General features: G+C 41.9%; 1 protein-coding gene across 1 annotated transcript; it reads right to left on the bottom strand.

Annotated features, from left to right (window-relative positions):
* Positions 1-959: 959 nt before the first annotated feature.
* plcd4a (phospholipase C, delta 4a) lies at positions 960-16,796 on the bottom strand. The gene is made up of 16 exons (XM_037090740.1): positions 16,318-16,796; positions 14,302-14,352; positions 13,624-13,782; positions 13,282-13,510; positions 12,602-12,731; positions 12,261-12,492; positions 11,952-12,153; positions 10,807-10,951; positions 9,234-9,386; positions 8,693-8,860; positions 4,291-4,447; positions 3,869-3,985; positions 3,178-3,356; positions 2,961-3,093; positions 2,641-2,790; positions 960-2,039 (listed from the first exon to the last, which is right to left on the bottom strand). Exons 1-16 carry the CDS (start codon positions 16,691-16,693, stop codon positions 1,948-1,950), a joined length of 2,673 nt encoding a protein of 890 aa, XP_036946635.1. The 5' UTR covers positions 16,694-16,796; the 3' UTR covers positions 960-1,947.
* Positions 16,797-17,125: the final 329 nt, after the last annotated feature.

Genomic DNA, 17,125 nt, shown 5'->3' with positions numbered 1-17,125 from the left:
TAAAGTAATTACTTATTACTATGTTATGATTAGTAGTTACTATACAATATAGTTATGTCTCAAAATACATTTGTTTAAGTGATAAGGTTGGAAAACGACTGGACTGATTTATGTGTCTGCCCACCCTAAATCTGCAAAAACAGAATTAAGCAGATATATGAGGAGAACAAAGTGATTGAATAGAGTTGTACAAGAAAATCAAGCCAAAATTTATGTGGGTACAAGTTCATGTCATAGAACATTTTCCCCCTAAAATCCTGTGATTTCTTTTTTCTGTGTGAGGATTTGATTATATTTGGGTAATGCTTATTCTTTGTATACTATTTAAATTTATTTTTTTGTTTTTGTTGTTTTTTGTTTAACTCGTATGGATCATTTGCAACATATGTTCATGTAAATACTTTAAAGTACTAGAAAGATACTAGAAAGTTGTACATTGATCAATTAATGCATTAGCTAACGGAAGAATTGTTCATTTTCCAAATGTAGATTTCCAATAGTATTCACTATCTTCCAACCAAATATTGATTCTGTGTAGCATATGAAATATGCAAGTAACAGCTTGTGATGGCAGCTTTGCGTGTTGTATATTAGATGATGCCATCTTTTTCCCCATGTGTCCCCAAGGACGAATATTATGTTTAGTTTGTAAGCTGGTGAGTTTGTTTGCTCAGTTCATTTATGCAGAATCAGCCAATGAACATCTTTCTCTTCTCATTAACATTTGATGTATGTGGGTGTAATGTTAAAACTAGCCATAGATTGTTAATGGACGTATGGTCGTATAAGGAATAACAGTATATTGTTCACTCCTCAGAGGGATGTACACTTGTGTTAAAGAAAAGGCAAATGCCCATAGAGATTTTAGATTTAAATCATAAATAGCAAACATGTCTGAGGTTTAAACCCCAATAAGAGCAGCCACCTCAATGATAATAAAGGATGAGGCAGTGACACCCTTAAGTGAAAATCATATTTATTTGCAGGTAGATGTGACAAATGAATATGAGGTTTTCTACAATATAAAACAAGCAACTAGTCATTTAAACACTACACTGCGCCATACTGTACAGTACATATTAATGTTTGCATGAATACAAAAATAGACATATCAAAACACATTTAGACAAATGGGTAATATTTACATACCACAAAAATAACATCAGATGACACAATATACTCTTGAGTACTCGTGTTTTTCAAGCTAAGTAAGGGAGCTTAACAACGATCACCCTTTTCTTTTACAAAAGAGTGACGTGCAGAAGAATCTGGTGTTGATAAGAGCAGAAAAGCAGCCAAAAGTGACAGTGAACAGTAGAAAGTTGTGGTTTTTGATAACAAAAGTGTGAATGCAGGATAGTGAAGCACACCTTCCCTGTATTTGAGCAGTTCCGTATCATCTGATTCAGAAGATAGAATTCAAATTCAACTTGATCTCCTTCTGAATTTTCAAACGTAGTACTTTAGTTCTCGCTGGACATCCCCCATTGCATTTTGCCAAGCATTTCTCTATCCATGTGGCTACAGGAGAAGGGAGTTTTCCGTGTTGACTGAAGCGAAAGTGACAGTGTCCACTAAGTGCTGGTCGCGAAGAAATACTGACAGAAAATAAACATCCTGATTAATGATTGGTGGCACATTCTTCTCTACAACACAATAATCAGCAGTATTTTTGTGCTACAGACACACTACACCAAACATGAGCAGCGGGGTTCAAGTCAATCACAGGAACTAGTTGCACACACAGTGAACAAAACAAAAAAACATGCATATCTAAAATACACCTAGCAACCACTAAACATTTGGCGTAATATTTTTCACATCAAATAAGTATAATATTAAATGCTGTCTTAGGAACTATAAGAAAGGATTCTAGTCTCATCACTAGATAGTAGCTACATGCTGAGGATGTTCCTTCCAGCAGTGGATGAGGAAGCTGAAGAGGGTTTATTCCAACTCTGTGATCCTGATGTGTACGAATAAGGAGGAAGGCGGAATACTGGTTCCATCTTTGGACAATAAATGAATGTGACGATAACCTGAGAATGCGAAACAAAAAAAAACATTTATCTCAGACCACTGAGGAACAGTGCACAAAGTCAAACACCTGTCATATCACCTTTAAATTATGAGTTATGAGCTGACTTTCATTTCGACAGGTGCTGGCTGCCAAGCCAGAGACTGCAGTTCAAGACTGCGTTTCAGCACTCACAATTTCCATTCATCTTTGTAGCAAAAAAGAGACGATATTCTTGACGAGAAGTTGGGACATTTTCCAGCTGTGATTGTGGGGCCCAAACATGTATATCAAGCAAAACATGATCTTTCCCTTTAAGTGTCACTCTGCCCACTATGTTCAGTTTATGAAAAATAAATTAATGATAGGCATCCTACATTCTAAAGGGCATTTGACCTCACAGAAATTAAAAATACAAGAATTGTACCAGAATTTTACCAGAAACATCTGCCTCATTAGTTTTTCAGGTGTCTTTTTTTTGGGCCCTTTGATTAAAATGAGCTGTGTGCCATCTAGTCAGACATCTCTACAGCTGGTATCTCCGCAGTCCAGGTGAGTGGAAATGATATGTATAAAAAATTGATTTGGGGGTGAACTGTCCCTTTAACTCCTTGTCTTCTTACCTTGCTGCATGCAGCTGAGAGGGAGTGTAAACTGCCCCACAAAGTCATTTTTGGATGTCTTGTCATAGTCCTCCACTACAAAGCGCACCATGGCCAGCTCTGGAGTGTGGATGGTGAAGCGCAGAGTGTCATACCACACAGGGTTGAACCCTGCAAAGAGGACAGAAGGTGTCGGCACTCATGCTGCTAAGAGACAAATCTTCATTCTGTGTGGGATTAGGACCAATCTGACGAATTAACAGTAACACATCCTGTCCCTCCAGCCAAAACATCATTGCCTCCTTTATGTGTTCCTACAGGGTGAGCAGCTTCTCTTGTACCATTGTTCTCGATGTATCTGGTCTCCTGCTTGGCCTGGTCCATAGGAACCCCGTGGATCTCCACTCTGACCAGAGGATCCACTATAGAGTCCTCCTTGATGTTGACTTTAGGCAGCTGCTGACCACTGATCACCTTAAACACAAACATACGGTGTCCTCAACAGAACAATGATTGAATGAGGAATACGTGTTTCCTTCCTTCCGTTGGGGTGCGTACCTGTACGGTGAGGACGACAGGCTGGTAGCGATCATGTTTTTGGGGCATCTCGGGGTCAAATCCTTTCTCGGCCTCTCTCATGAAACTGGGCTTAAGGACGTAGCCGCAGTTGCCATTCTGACTGAACAGTCCGTCGTTCAGATCCATTCCTTCCCCGGCAGTCTGGAAGTTCAATGCAACTGAATGAGAAAGAAAACGCATTTTAGAAAATTCACTGTTATTGCTTTTATATAAATTTAGATTCTGCACATACTGTAGTCAGGCACTTTGAGAGGCAAATGAGAAAAAAAAAAGATGTTAAAGCTGTTCGCTGCCATTTACAAGCGAGACTCGGTCTACATTAAACTCATTTGGCAGACACTGTGGGCCTAAGAAAGTCCAAAAGGTAGCTGTCAACCAAATTTCATAGTATTTCCTTTTTTAACAAATGATTTAAGGCATTTACTCGACTTACCACCATCTAGTGGTGGATGAAATTTACTGTCTGAATGCTCGGTTGCTTTGTGATGCTTTGAGTTTAATTCTCAAATTTTTGTCTCTATTCTTACATATTCAACCCGCAGTTATTTAAATTGTAGCCCAATGCAGCATTAACAGTGAAAACCGGGCAGCAGAAATGAAAAGGATTAAAGAAAGGAGTTATAAATGGCTGCTTGAGATAAAGTCAAGTCTGTCTTTCAGTTACAATCACCGATTTGGCACCCAGTATTCCACATTTCCTGAGGATTGAAATTGGAGGAGTCAGTTCGGAAGCCACTGGGATAAACTCTGGTCAGCTGCCGCGAGTTATGGTGCACAAACTCGGGTCCTAAAATGGAGATAATATCAGAAATATAATTAAGGTTGACACATAGGGCGTATCCAAAGCCCCTGAGTGTCAATCACAAACACAGTGACATTAAGATTTCTTCATACTGAAAATCGCTCCTAGTTAGTATCAACTGATTCACCTTAAATTTAAAAGTAGTCAAACTGTGACAAAATATCTGCTGGTGATAGAATTAAAAACCCCATCTAAAAGATGCCAAATGATACAAATATATATTGACATTATCTTTCATAATCCGTTAATTCTAGTGTCTGAGGCAGACAGGAACGATACAATGGACTCACCGGCCTCTCTCAGGTGTTTGCGGGCCTTGGACTCTGTGAAAGAGGCCACCTCGTAGAACTTGGAGTGAATGCGGGAGTGTTTGAAGCTGCTGAAGTGGACGCTTTTGCAGTAAACGACGTAGTCTGACAGTTCCTTGGAGAGACGCTGCCTTGACCTCTGCGGAAGCAAGAAAATCGAGGACGAAAAGGTAAGACTGATAAATACATATTATATTGCCATGTCGCTGAAGAGAGAGGAAGGCTATTTTATGTAGTTAATGTTACAATAAAGAAAGGAAACAGGGCAAACATAATAAAGGCTCTAGTCAGCCAAGGTTCAGCTAGTACACCAACACATAGGTGACTTAAACGTAGCGACAGACAGGCTGTTTTATTTAAAGGGACTTTACAACATCACACTGCAAAAAACAGAAGCAATCCAGAGATTAAATAAAGGCCGACTGGGTTAGACTCTCGTTTTAGTGTATATATATTTCAAAATGTTTTCCACTTACACAAACTAGACCTCACCTCTTTATATTTATCTATGTCACTGCTAATGGTAACGTATGCCTAACACACCGCGTTTCATTGTTTTCAAACCGACAGACGCCTCTCCTGTTGGCCATCATCCCTTCATGCTGATTGGTCGAGACAAGTGTGGTTTGGTCACAAGCACATGTCATATGAGGAACAGGCACATACCCATTGTTATATTAAAGAAATAAACAAGAAATACATTTAGACACGGACCCTATATTGGCATACAGTATACAGCTAATCAGCAGTACTGCCCAAACTGAGACGTCTTCCCAAGTAGAACAACAGCATCCTAAAAACGTGTTTACCGTTGTTCTTTTTGTATTTCCAAAACAGTTTTTCTGTTGTGTGACAGGGCACACTGGCCCTCTGGGAGGACCGTTACCTGTTAGTCCTTTTAATGTTGTGCTGACTGGTGTATATGCCGTGGAGCTACTGTGTTGCTGGATGAGCAGGTTCAGATGACTGGCAAGAGCCAGAAACTGTGGATTAGAACTAATTGTGGAAATGTTTGCAAGGACTAGACAGGATTTGTCGGGGAGCGGGGGATAGGGTAAGTGCCATCAAAGCATTTGGGTCATTTATTTGGCCATTTTCGACTCACTACCTTTCCAGCACTGGTACAGGAAATTGACATCTTTACTCCTGATTTTTCTACAAAGCTCTGAATTGTTGATTTTCCAACTGGGGAGGCAGTTATTAGAAATGTTAGACCTACTTGAATGGCTGAACGATACTGAGATGTGTATAAAGACTCAGGGCCAAGATTCAAGGCATATCACTTCTGCTGATGGGTAGGAAGATGCCCGAACCGGATAATCAAAGAGACACTTACAGCTCTTTCGGCCATTAACACATTGAAGTCACATGAGGCCTGATGAGGTTGACCTGTGAACTGACTGTGAGCTGACTGTTATTTCATTCACTACCACTTGATAGGGTAAACCCTTGTGATGCACAGGAATCCTGTCACGGGTGAAAGCAGCGGGCATATCGAAAACCTTGCGACATCCCCCTTTTGAATTGTGTAAGTGATCCTCGGCTACAGTGCCAAGCAGGAGCAGGTGCGTTGCCAAGGTAGCTTCCACGACTGCAGAAACCAGAGGTGTGGTGGGCCCAAACACCACGACGGCAGTGAAACCGGCCGGGCACTCGCATGCACGCCTGCCTGCCTCCACATGAAAGCCGATCTGGCTGGTCTGCCCGGGCTTCGGAGCGTCACCCCTCTACAACACACGCACACACTTCTAGACACTCCATCTACCAGACAGCAAGACAACCATCTCTCCAGACACCTAAACCATCAACAGAGGCACCGTCGAGCTCACATCACTGCCAGACTCGATGCTGGCCTCACCTCTGATGACCGCGTTGACAGGAGTCCCAGTGTGGCATTTCATGCTTCTCAAATGCTTATCAATAAACATGACTCTAAGTGCCCAAAGACTCCTTTACACACTTAGTTTGCTGCACTGGACAGAGGTGCACAGTCATGATCAAACATATCCTCTAAAGCCTGTAACATCAGTATTACATACAGTATGCATGGCAATCAGGGTTAAAAAAAAAAGAAGAAGTATGTATATTGTAACATTATGTTCCCTATGATTTAGTGATATGAGCACATAAGGACAAAGTCTGGTTTTTGGGGCCTTGATATATCTAGATCCATCCCCAGCTATCTCCAGAGAGTTCCTAAATAAACTTTTTCAATGTGTGGAAATGTTCCCAACACTTCTATCTACAACTACAGAGCAGTGGACAGTTAAATACCTGACTCATGTGATTAAAATTTGAACAGAGGATATTAATTTGATCATATTTTGAGTCAACTTTGGCAAAAACTAGAAACAATATGCTCTTTATAAGACAGTAGAAATAGGTTTACCCCCATCAGACCCCTCATAAGGCTCTAACAGGCAGGACATAATGATCGATTTCTATTTATTTTGCACTGTGGTTCTGATGCATTGACCTTGAGTTTAAATATCTCTGTCAAATTACATTAATGTAGCTGAAATAAAATCAGGTAACCTGGCATTCCAGAAGTTTCTGCCTCAGGTGCACATTAGATATAACGCAAATATTTTGCGCATTAAAATCATCATGATATGTTGTGATGACAACTTGTGTTACTAGCCTATGTGGCAGCATTTTAATTTATTATTTTGTCATCCAAAAGGACTTCTCATGATGTTACATTCCAGCCATACTAAGAGACTTTACACCTCAGTATTTACCTACAGAGTCAGTTACTGACTGCAATTAGTGCTACTCAGAGTATCAAGTGTCCCATTTTAGAGGAGACTGTACAACCTTCACCTTGGAGAACTCAGCCTATTCTTCCTGGCATGGCCTGGTCCAGTCTGACAGGACTGAATGAGCCATAAGATCCTCTTTTCAGTTTCTGTCTTGTCTGCTTGTGTATGTGATATTCATGGTAGTGGAAGATGTTTTTCATTTAGTTTAGCGACAGTTGAAATGCCTCAATGTGAATATTCTTTATTAGAGACCTCCGTTTCTCAGATTTAAAAAACTTCAGTTAATTTCAGGGTCATGAGTGTCTGCACGTGTTGAAGCCTCATTCTCTCTTTCTTCCCTGTCTCGGCCTGCTTCTGTCCTGCTTCTCTCTGCTATCACAGTGTTAACAGATCACCTTATCTAACACCCAGTGTCTGCTCCCTGCCCTTCGGTACTCTCTATTTTTCATGAGGGATGACAGGAGTCTGCGCAGTCCTTCTCCGCTGGATAAAAAGGTAACCAGATTTTCTGAGTGGTCTCTGAGTGGCCGACTCCAAAACACTCAAACGCCTGTAAGTGGCATTATTTGAGATAGATCTGTGAAAACCTGAGCAACAGTCGGCAGTGGGTAAAGACGGTCCCATTCCAACACTTTGTCAGTGCAGAACTACAGGAATGGAAGTGCAAAACTAAGCAATTCGGTCATTTTAAACTCTGACATAAATTACATACAGCACTGTTCCATAACCATCGAAAATGATCAGAGAAATAAGCAGACAGCAGGTTAGATGTCTGTCTATCTGACTTTTGACACTAAGGCCATGATTCCATTAAATGTCCATCTTCAATTCTTTAGTTTTTTAATTCCTTAAACCGCTGCATCTAGATTAACAGACACTTGATTTTATGTCCTGACAACTATCATTTACATTTTTTAAATCTTCAAAAAGACAGGGGTATTTTACAACGACAGCTTGACTCGGGTGATTCAACAATAAACACCAGTTTGTTACAGAGTTCACTTTCTCAAATCTGTCCACAGTGAACCCTCCTCATAAACAAATCAGTAAAAGGATCTCTGAAAAATATAACAGTCTGAGTTTGCCTCTGGCGTATGAATATACAAGATTATTGCCTTACACCAGGAAATGTTCAGACAACACAGAAACAAGGAAACACAGAGCCATTAGAGTGGTTTTCCATATGTTCGACTTCATATTACTGATAATACTCAAAGCTCGCTGAAATGATTTGAATATGTTTCTGCCAGAGAGGCTTTAGGTTGATAGGCTTCTATGTACTTGAGGCCACTAGCAGGCACTTGGAGTCCATCCCATAGGTGTCTGGAGTCTAAAGAGTTCAGTAAATAATCTGGACTGCACACAATGACTACCAGCCGTAATAATAACATCCATTTAATCACCAAGTGTGCCTATTTTTGGATTAGTCAGCTTAATCTATTAAGTGTTCCGTTCATACACTGAAATCAATTTCCTGATTTCCCTCAGCGTTGTATCATCAGTCCAGAAATGGGTGAAACAGAGGATCCTGACTCTATATCAAGCCGGTTCATCAGACTGTGTGAAATAAGCTGTCTGAGAGTGAGGTCAGAGACCCTTGTGTGTTAAACAACCCGACCTACCTTAATCCTGCGACGGACACTCTCGCGATGGAGGTTATCCTCGTCAATTTCGGCCGCCTCGTCTTCATCGCTGACCTCGCCGGTCATAGAGTCTTCCACCATCCCGTTAAAGCTTTCCTCCAGGCCGCCGATCTTCTTCGCCTTCAGCAGGATCTTCCCTTTAAGGTCCTGACGGGGAGGTCGAACAAAAGAGTGAGAGCAGCTCAAACTCTTAAATATTTGGATAAGCCTGGAAAACTTCCTGTGTTCTCTTATTTTCCATGATCGTAAAAGGAGAAAAATGTGGAATTCTGAACTGCAACACACACCGGCCATTTCACTGAGCACTGTCATGTAGACAGAAGAGCCTGCAATGTTAACGTTGAACACTTTTCACAAAATGATGCTGGAGTGTTTATTTGCAGTGTGTTTTGCAGTGATGCCCCTCCATATTGCCTGTTAGATTTATGCAGATTTATTTCCTACTGAACTGCTAAAAGCTATCAGCCGGTGAGAACCACACGAGTGAGGTAAAGTCAGGACAACAGTCTGCCCTGCTCACCTCAGGAGATGGGAGCCCTATGGGGGCCTTGCCGTCCAGTGTCCTTTTCAGCAGCTTATCTCCAAGGATGTGGTTGAGGTGTTGGGCCATGACTCTCTGTTGCTCAACACTGCAGTGGTTCTCGATGGACAGAATGACCGGGTATTCTGAGACCTGAATGGGGAGGAGGAGAAGGGAGGGAGGGAGGGAGTGAGTTTGTAATTTAACACTTGTGTGCATTATCATAGCTGAAAACTAATACCCCCGCTGCCATATACCTGTGGGTTGCGCTTGGCTGACTAAAAGACCAGCAGATGGATGGACAAGGGGTCACGAGGCCACAATATTCAATTGCGGCCGGATGCTCATACACTGCAGGTTCTGACAGGCTTGTGAACCTGGCAGCTGTTCACCTTGGCATGGGCCTGGCACTGTGTGGCAGCTGCCTGGCTAGCTCACTTTATAGGGCTTTCAGATGATGTCTTGGATATCATTGCGCAGTTGCTGCTCCCGCTCATAAATTTACAATGAGATGCTGAGCGATTTGTTGATACAGTTTTACGAGACAATGAGAGCGAAAAGAAACAATCGCAACGCCAGCACGAAGGGATTACAAAACAAGCGCGATCTGCTTGAAAAGACACGCTCAGGCCAGCGTGATCGTCTTTCCTGTGCGGCTGTCAATGTGTGACCTGTGCAACAGAGAAAAGTCAAGAGTGTTGTTTCAAATACAGCAGTCTCTGCTCCAATCTCTTAGACGCAATCCGATTGCCAATTTTCACCCCTGCTGGTGGTTTCCAAGTGTGCCTCTGCCCCTCATGACAGAGAAAAGAATGGCAGTGGTTGAAATTTGCCTATGAAATTGGATGCAAGACCCTCATGCATCATCAGTTGGCATTGGTGTTTCTGTAAACAGACATGACCGGACATTCGAATATGCTGTGATAATTTCTCTTGTGTCACCGTTAAAAACCCTGGCATTGCCATAATGCCCGTTACCATCTATCTCACAACTTCATCAATCAAACTCATTTCCAATAGCAGTGTTTTATAGCCGTTAGCATTGGCAACCCCTCATCCTAACCTGCCAGACTGTGCTAATACAACAGGAGCGGTAAAAAGAGTAACATTGGTTACATTTTGTAAGTCATATGACATCAAAAAGGGCAATGCAACAGTGAAATACTAGAAATCAGCAAAAACATTTACTAGTTGCATTAACTGCCTAGCTAGTTAGCTAATGAGACTGACACCTGAAACGAGCAGTGATTCTTTTATGCTTTATAAAGAAAAGAACTATTGAAACTACAGAGTTCTCATGAACCTCCGTTTGAAGGGTGCCTCTGGAAAAAACCTTGGCCATGTCACCCTAACGCTTTACCCTTCATCCCAACAAGAATCCGGAACTATTCCTAGATGTGGATGTGCAAAAGGAAGGAAGTAGGGTTAAGATGTAGTGGCACGGCGTGAATTGGGATTGGGCCTTCATCAGCTTGAAGGTACATGAGAAGCAACCGTACTTAAGAAAGAACACTTATACTTCTACACTGTGAGTAATCAACAGACAGTGAAACAACCCGACTGGCAACGCTACCTTGAAGGCATAGTTGCCCACTGTGTTGACCACATCTTTGAAAAGTATCTTGGAGGTGAACGTGTGTCCATGGTAGACGATGGGCTCTCCGTTGGCACCGTCCCAGCAGTCCACTTCCACGCATCGGCAGCCGCGACTCAGAGCCCTGAGCAGCAAAGACAAATTCAATATTTCATTAATTTGTTAATCATTTCGATTTAGGGTCATGATGGGAAAATTAGTTGTTTTTTTTTTTTTTTATCAATTTCATAATCAAACTTTTGCATTTATGATTTTGATTAAATAGAATCAGTCACGTAAAGAGAATATGACTACAGGAAACCCACTTAATTTCATTAATGCATTCTGTAAAACTGATGAATGGTGGAGGATTACTTCAGAGCCACATCTCAATTAATCTCATTACCCCTGTCAGGCTCAGTGGAGCATGGGAGACACATTAGGTACAGGACTTCCACGAAAGGAAAGCCTTTAAATCCGTAAAATGATTTTTTAAATATGGATGGAATCATCCTCTAAATTAATTTGAAGACGATGATGGGGTGATGGTTAAAGTGATGGCCCTGGATGGGTTTGTGCCCCATGTAAGCATGTAAGCACTTCCTGCAACTCAAAAGGTGATGGCTAGGGGAAGTCTGGAGGGACATCAGACCCTGTTTCAAGGTAAAACAACATATTTGATAACCCAACTAGAATTCAGCAGCTTCCTAGCTGACATTAAAGTTTGATTACATCAAGTGTGCTTCAGGCTTCAATAAATGTGTCCATGACGTGCGTGGACATTTTAGATATTCTTTTTTGCCTTTCCATTTGTGCCCTGTGACACTATTAACTGATAATGTTAGTGGCTGTCTTACAGTATCAGATATGTTATTGTACCTTGAAATGTGTCCTGAAGTACACCACAACTGTTCCACATTTGAGCTATCCATCCTGAGCCTGATGTCAGAGGAAAAAGGACTATTCCCCCCAAAGATATCATCACCTCTGCAAAGTGATGTTGCTGCCTCCAGAATTGTGTGCATCGTGTACGTTAGTAATGGCTCTTAGAAGACGAGATGCTGCTAGATGACCTTGCTAGGTCACTTGGACATCAGACAGGAATATCCTGAAATATCCTTGAAAAACTAACCCAACTGCATTACCTGATGTAGCCCTCTATACTGCTCTGTCCTCTGAGCTGGTCCTCCATCAGGTAGGTGTTGTGAGAGGAGGAGATGAAGTAATGGCACAGAGGCTGGCTCATGTCCTGAAAGACACGCCGCCGCTGTGGGTTGAAGATGGAGCCCTCAGCTGAGCCCAGGTACATCAAGAAACCGTCAAATGTCATGGCGTTCAGCAGCTTGGCTGGAAAGATGGCAGGGACAATGTCAGAACAGTGCTGGGATCCAACCAAGGGGACACTTGGTAGGTTTCCCTTCATAATTTTACATTTCTTACGGTCAGTCCATTACCTGTTTCAGAGGGCTCATAGCATTCAATAAGCTGCTTGGCGTGCTGCTCGATGTCACCCCCTTCCAGCTGCTCCTCCCTCAGGAAGTCCTCCAAGTCGCTCAGGGATAACTTCTGGCCATCAACTGAGTACTCCTGGAAAACCCTCAGTACATCCTCCCGCTGGGTCAACATTTTGTAGAAGAACACAAACTCGTCGTCCTCCAGCGTACCCGACTGGGACTTATCAGCCATCTGAGAAGGGAGAAAGGAACATGCTGAAGCGCTACGTTTGGTGATGCATCAGAACCCAAGAGGTCTTACGGCGGACACGAGCCGGGCTCGAGGACTCAATAGCTCTCACCGTGAAGAGGCGATGAGCGTGGTGCTCGTTCATGTCCACATTCATCATCTTCAGCAAATCCTGCACTTCCTTGAAGTTCATCCTGCCGTCATTGTTCTTATCGGCCTTCTTGAACCAGTCACCGATCCATCTGGGTACGCCACTTAAGGAGAGCGTCACATTCAGTATGGGATGAATCACCCGACTGTGTTTGATGAAGGTGAAGACTGACAAGGTTAACCCTTAATCAACACCTCAAGAACTAACAGACGGATTTTCATGGAATTCATTTTGGACAATCGAATTGAACACTTCGGCGAGACTATACATTTTGGCATGTTTTTCACTGAATGTGCCATGATTTCTGTGAAATCCACTGTGGCTATTCATAATTTCCAAAGCTCTTATTCTTTTCGTAGTTCTTGTAGCCTACATAAGGGCAACAATGAGGTGCAATGTCCTCCAATATAGACACAATTTCCTAGACATTCATGCTGCCCTGGGAATATTGTCTGTGATTGTAATTACGCTGCTGTCTCAATAAAGTAGCCTTGGCTTCAGTCTCTTTGTGGTGTGCATCATTTTGCTAATGATCATGACAAAACTATCAGTGGACAGCCTTATGTAGGGTTTGGTGGACTGTATGGGAACAAACAGAAGACACTGATCACATATGACTGAAAACAGCGAGTGAAAGATACTGATCTAGTTTCTCTCGCTCCCCCATGTTCTCCAGATTCTCGATCAGCTTTTTCATGCCTCTGATCCAGGACTGTGCTTCCTCAGCTGACTCGGCGACCAGGTCCAGGTTGCCCCTGCGACCCCGGAAGACCACTGTGAAGCATCGGTCAGGTGGGAACTCGTCGGCGATGCTAAGCAGCACCTCGGACTGGTGGCCCTCTCTTATGGCCTCCACATCACCCACCGAAACTGGACACAGAGACCAACACAGGATGGAAGAGTAAGAAATAAGTGATGGTCAGTGATTAAAGAAAATCTAGGTGGTCTACTATACATTGAAAATAAAGAAAATGTGTTCTTACATGTGGAGTGGGTGTTGCCAGCCTTCTTGGACTTGTACCAGATGGTCATGCAGTCATCTTGCAGTTTGAAGTAGCGCTGTTTCTTCCAGGTGCGAGACTTGATTTTCCTCATAACCGTCCCAACAAGCATGGACCGGAGGTTGTCATCCCCCTGGATGCCTGAAACCAGGAGGGCGGAGTTTTTGTTGATGGAGTTTCCATTTCCTGTCTAATTCTCAGTTTGGTATTAATAAGGCCATTTCAAACATGAAAATGAAACTTTTTTTTCCCCATCAAATTGTGCCCAATGTGAGCACATCTGGTTCCCAAGTCACCAAATACTGATGCTTTAGCTTGGTGGCCCAAAGCATCAGTATTTGACTGAATCAACAAAAGCATCTTCCTCCTGAACTCTCACTACAAACTGGCCAGTACCAATCAGATGATGTTGACTGTGACACAAATGTCCACTGACCTACTAGAGAAGGAGAATGCATATATATAGAGAGAAATATTGCCACACTCCCACCATCTTCCGCAAAGATTGACTATAAGGTCTCCCTCCTCACTCACCAGTGCATCCAGTGTGTGTGTGTGTATATATATATATATATATACACACACACACATATATACATATATAAAGAAGTGAGTCATAACCCCAGCACAGTATATATAAACAAATATAAACAGACTTACGGAGGCTGCTCCCTGTGGAAGCCATTCGTTGTTGTCTCACACTTTCGCCATCTAGACGCAAGAACAGAGAGGGAATACAATTCTTAAAGAGCAGTTTCAGTGCTTTTGAGTTATACATGTAAGTTTGACGTTTTCCAGCCCAAAAGCAGCTCAAGGTCCGCCTAAAATGATTCAAAAACACCCCAGTATTATCTATGATAAACAAAACTAACAAATCACAGTGGCATCAGCAATGTGGTTCATCCCAGTTTTTCAATATGACATTATGAACAAATCTGTTTTTACAAGTGCGCTAGAACACAGAAGGGTAAACTGTACAACGCAACCATGAAAATATGTTCTGTCTTTGTCAAGTCCATCCTCTGCCTGAAAATAGAGAAAAAGCTCGCTCAAATACAAAAAAAGATCAAGTTTAAATTGAATTTAGTAAAGTACCGCAACCACACTCACACACACACACACACACACACACACACACACACACACACGCATACAAAGAAGAGAGAGAGAGATACATTTGATGACTGTGACAATACACCAACAACGATTTAAATGAACCCATGTTGTAAATGATCCTTATGGTTTTCTGAACATTCAGGACAAATTTTAACCCACTCCACTGAAAAAAAAAAGCAACTGCTTCTGAACACTAGGAATCGCTAAAACTATGACATTTAGCTCACAATAGGATTTTACAAGGGCCTGTCAGTTTACATGTTGTTTTCTTTCATGACATGAACTGTGAAAATTCAAGAAAAACTAAGTTGGCACGGAACGAGCTTACAGAAAATGCTGTAAGCGCTAATAAGACTTTTTGCTGCATTGTATGGCACTTTATATATAAAGGGTCATCATAGCAAATGTTGACACGATGCTCTGACAAAGCTAGTTCTGTGCAGATTTACATACTGTATATCTCTTATCTTCACGCTGTTCTACAGAACCGTTTAGGAATGAGTAAAGTGCTTAGGTGGTAATAAAGGAGCTCAGTAGAATCAGTTTGGGGCTCTCTTACATGATAACATGTTCTGCAGCTGTGGCTGTGCACCAGCAGCTCACTAAGCTCGTCTGGATGCTCTTTTTTGCTGCCCTGTTATGTTTGCGCTGCGTTTTTGTTCTGCCCTGCACTTTTTGTTCTGTCTCTGTGTTGAGCCCACTAAGCCACTTAATCGCCCCAAATCCCTGTCCTGGTCTCGGCATTCCTTTCACTCATGACCTCAGCTAACTCATCCAACTCAGGCTCCAAACACCTGTCATTTGTCTCATTGTCACAATCTGGTAATACTTTATAATAGCCATCAATAACAAATGTACATTTATCATTAATAACACTTACTTAAAAGTTATTTGACTGTTAACAAATGATGTAATTAATTATAAAGCATTTATTAAGATGCTGTTTATTATAAAGTTACAAGTGATGGCTCTGAACCTTTACAATATCTTCATAAATGGGTTACAAAGCATTTCTTTGTTTGTTTTTAGTCAAAAAAGTTTAATGAACTGTAAATTAGCCATTTATTACTGCTGGTTATTATAAAGCGTTACCCATAATTCAGCTGTATGCAATGTTGTTTCAGCAAAACCACCCTTGCTCAACCTGCAGCAACGCTATTAGGATTGGCTAAGAAGGTACAGTGCATCATCACTAATAAAACACACCAACTGCATTCAGTGGACTATGATAGATTGTTCTTAAATTGAATGAACAGCAGATATGAAACACAAAAAGCACGACATAAAATGGATCAGAAAGTCAATGGGGTTTTGAATTGAAATATTAATTCAGGTCTACAGGGACAGCAGTTGAGCTGCTGTGTTACATGCGGCACATCGACAGAGACAGAAAACCAGCCAACAATCATCAGTGTGCTGTGCAGTAAATTTCTGTGTTTGTTATCTGACAAGATTATGACAGCAGGTGCAGAAAGTGTCCTCCAGCATGAACCTCCTGTATATTATTATTATTTCTAAGTAAAATGAGCCAAAGAAAGAGAGAGCAGCAGCGAGTCTGACCTGTTGGAGGATCATCCCTGAGTTCCGCTCGGTGGAAAAGATCATATGGTCCGGGAGCTGCTGCTGTCCCTCTGCACGCCACGCTGCAGCAGCGACGAAAGCCAACAACAACTACTGCCAGAGTCAACTCATTGTGAGGCTCACCTGCTCCTCCCCTCTTCTCTCTCTCTCTCTCTCTCTGGATCCTTTGTACCTGTTGCCTGATCACCTGTTTGGCCCTCTTTAGCGTTTTAACTCCTCTGAGAGTTGTGTCTTCATTACATTGATTAGGAGAAGGAGTGTAGTGCAGGTTAAAAACCATCTTACCACGATGACGATGATTGTTTATTGCAGGAGGAAGATAGTTAAGTGTGTTTTGCAGACAGTACTTGGACATTTCACACAATCATCTGCCTAAGAAAGCATGTATGAGAGGTAAAGCTTGAAATATATTTGTTGAATCCCTTGATATGGTTTAGGTTAAAGATTAAAAGTGGGGACATCAGTGTCACACATCAGTCTCTGTCAGAGGGTGATGATTCTGTCATGATCACAATAGAAATATAAGCATTAACTTTGCCGTAATTACAGTAAAAGAATGTGCAATGTTTAGCCGTGATTGAAATGGATGTATTAGCGTTGAAAAGCTTAATGAAGGAAATGGGGTTGGGATGAGGCCAAGAGGAAGTGTTGCAAGAGCGTTCGGTTGACAAGAGGAAGTGTAACAGGACCGTCAGATTGTCACAAAATCATTAGCCAACATCAACGGATTAATAGCCCCTTTGAACGGAGAGACAGCTGAAAAATGTCCTAATAAGGACATAAACCA

The sequence above is a fragment of the Acanthopagrus latus genome, chromosome 24 (genome assembly GCF_904848185.1).
Source record: "Acanthopagrus latus isolate v.2019 chromosome 24, fAcaLat1.1, whole genome shotgun sequence".
NCBI lineage: Eukaryota > Metazoa > Chordata > Actinopteri > Spariformes > Sparidae > Acanthopagrus > Acanthopagrus latus.
This window is presented reverse-complemented; position numbering and strand designations above follow the sequence as displayed.

What these genes read in the sequence shown, in the direction of transcription:
- plcd4a (XM_037090740.1), bottom strand. Translation starts at nt 16,693, where the DNA reads ATGTCCAAGTACTGTCTGCAAAACACACTTAACTATCTTCCTCCTGCA. An exon ending in TTCCACAGGGAGCAGCCTCC is followed by an intron (nt 13,783 to 14,301) that starts GTAAGTCTGTTT and finishes TCCTGGTTTCAG; the next exon opens with GCATCCAGGGGGATGACAAC. An exon ending in TGGCAACACCCACTCCACAT is followed by an intron (nt 13,511 to 13,623) that starts GTAAGAACACAT and finishes CTCTGTGTCCAG; the next exon opens with TTTCGGTGGGTGATGTGGAG.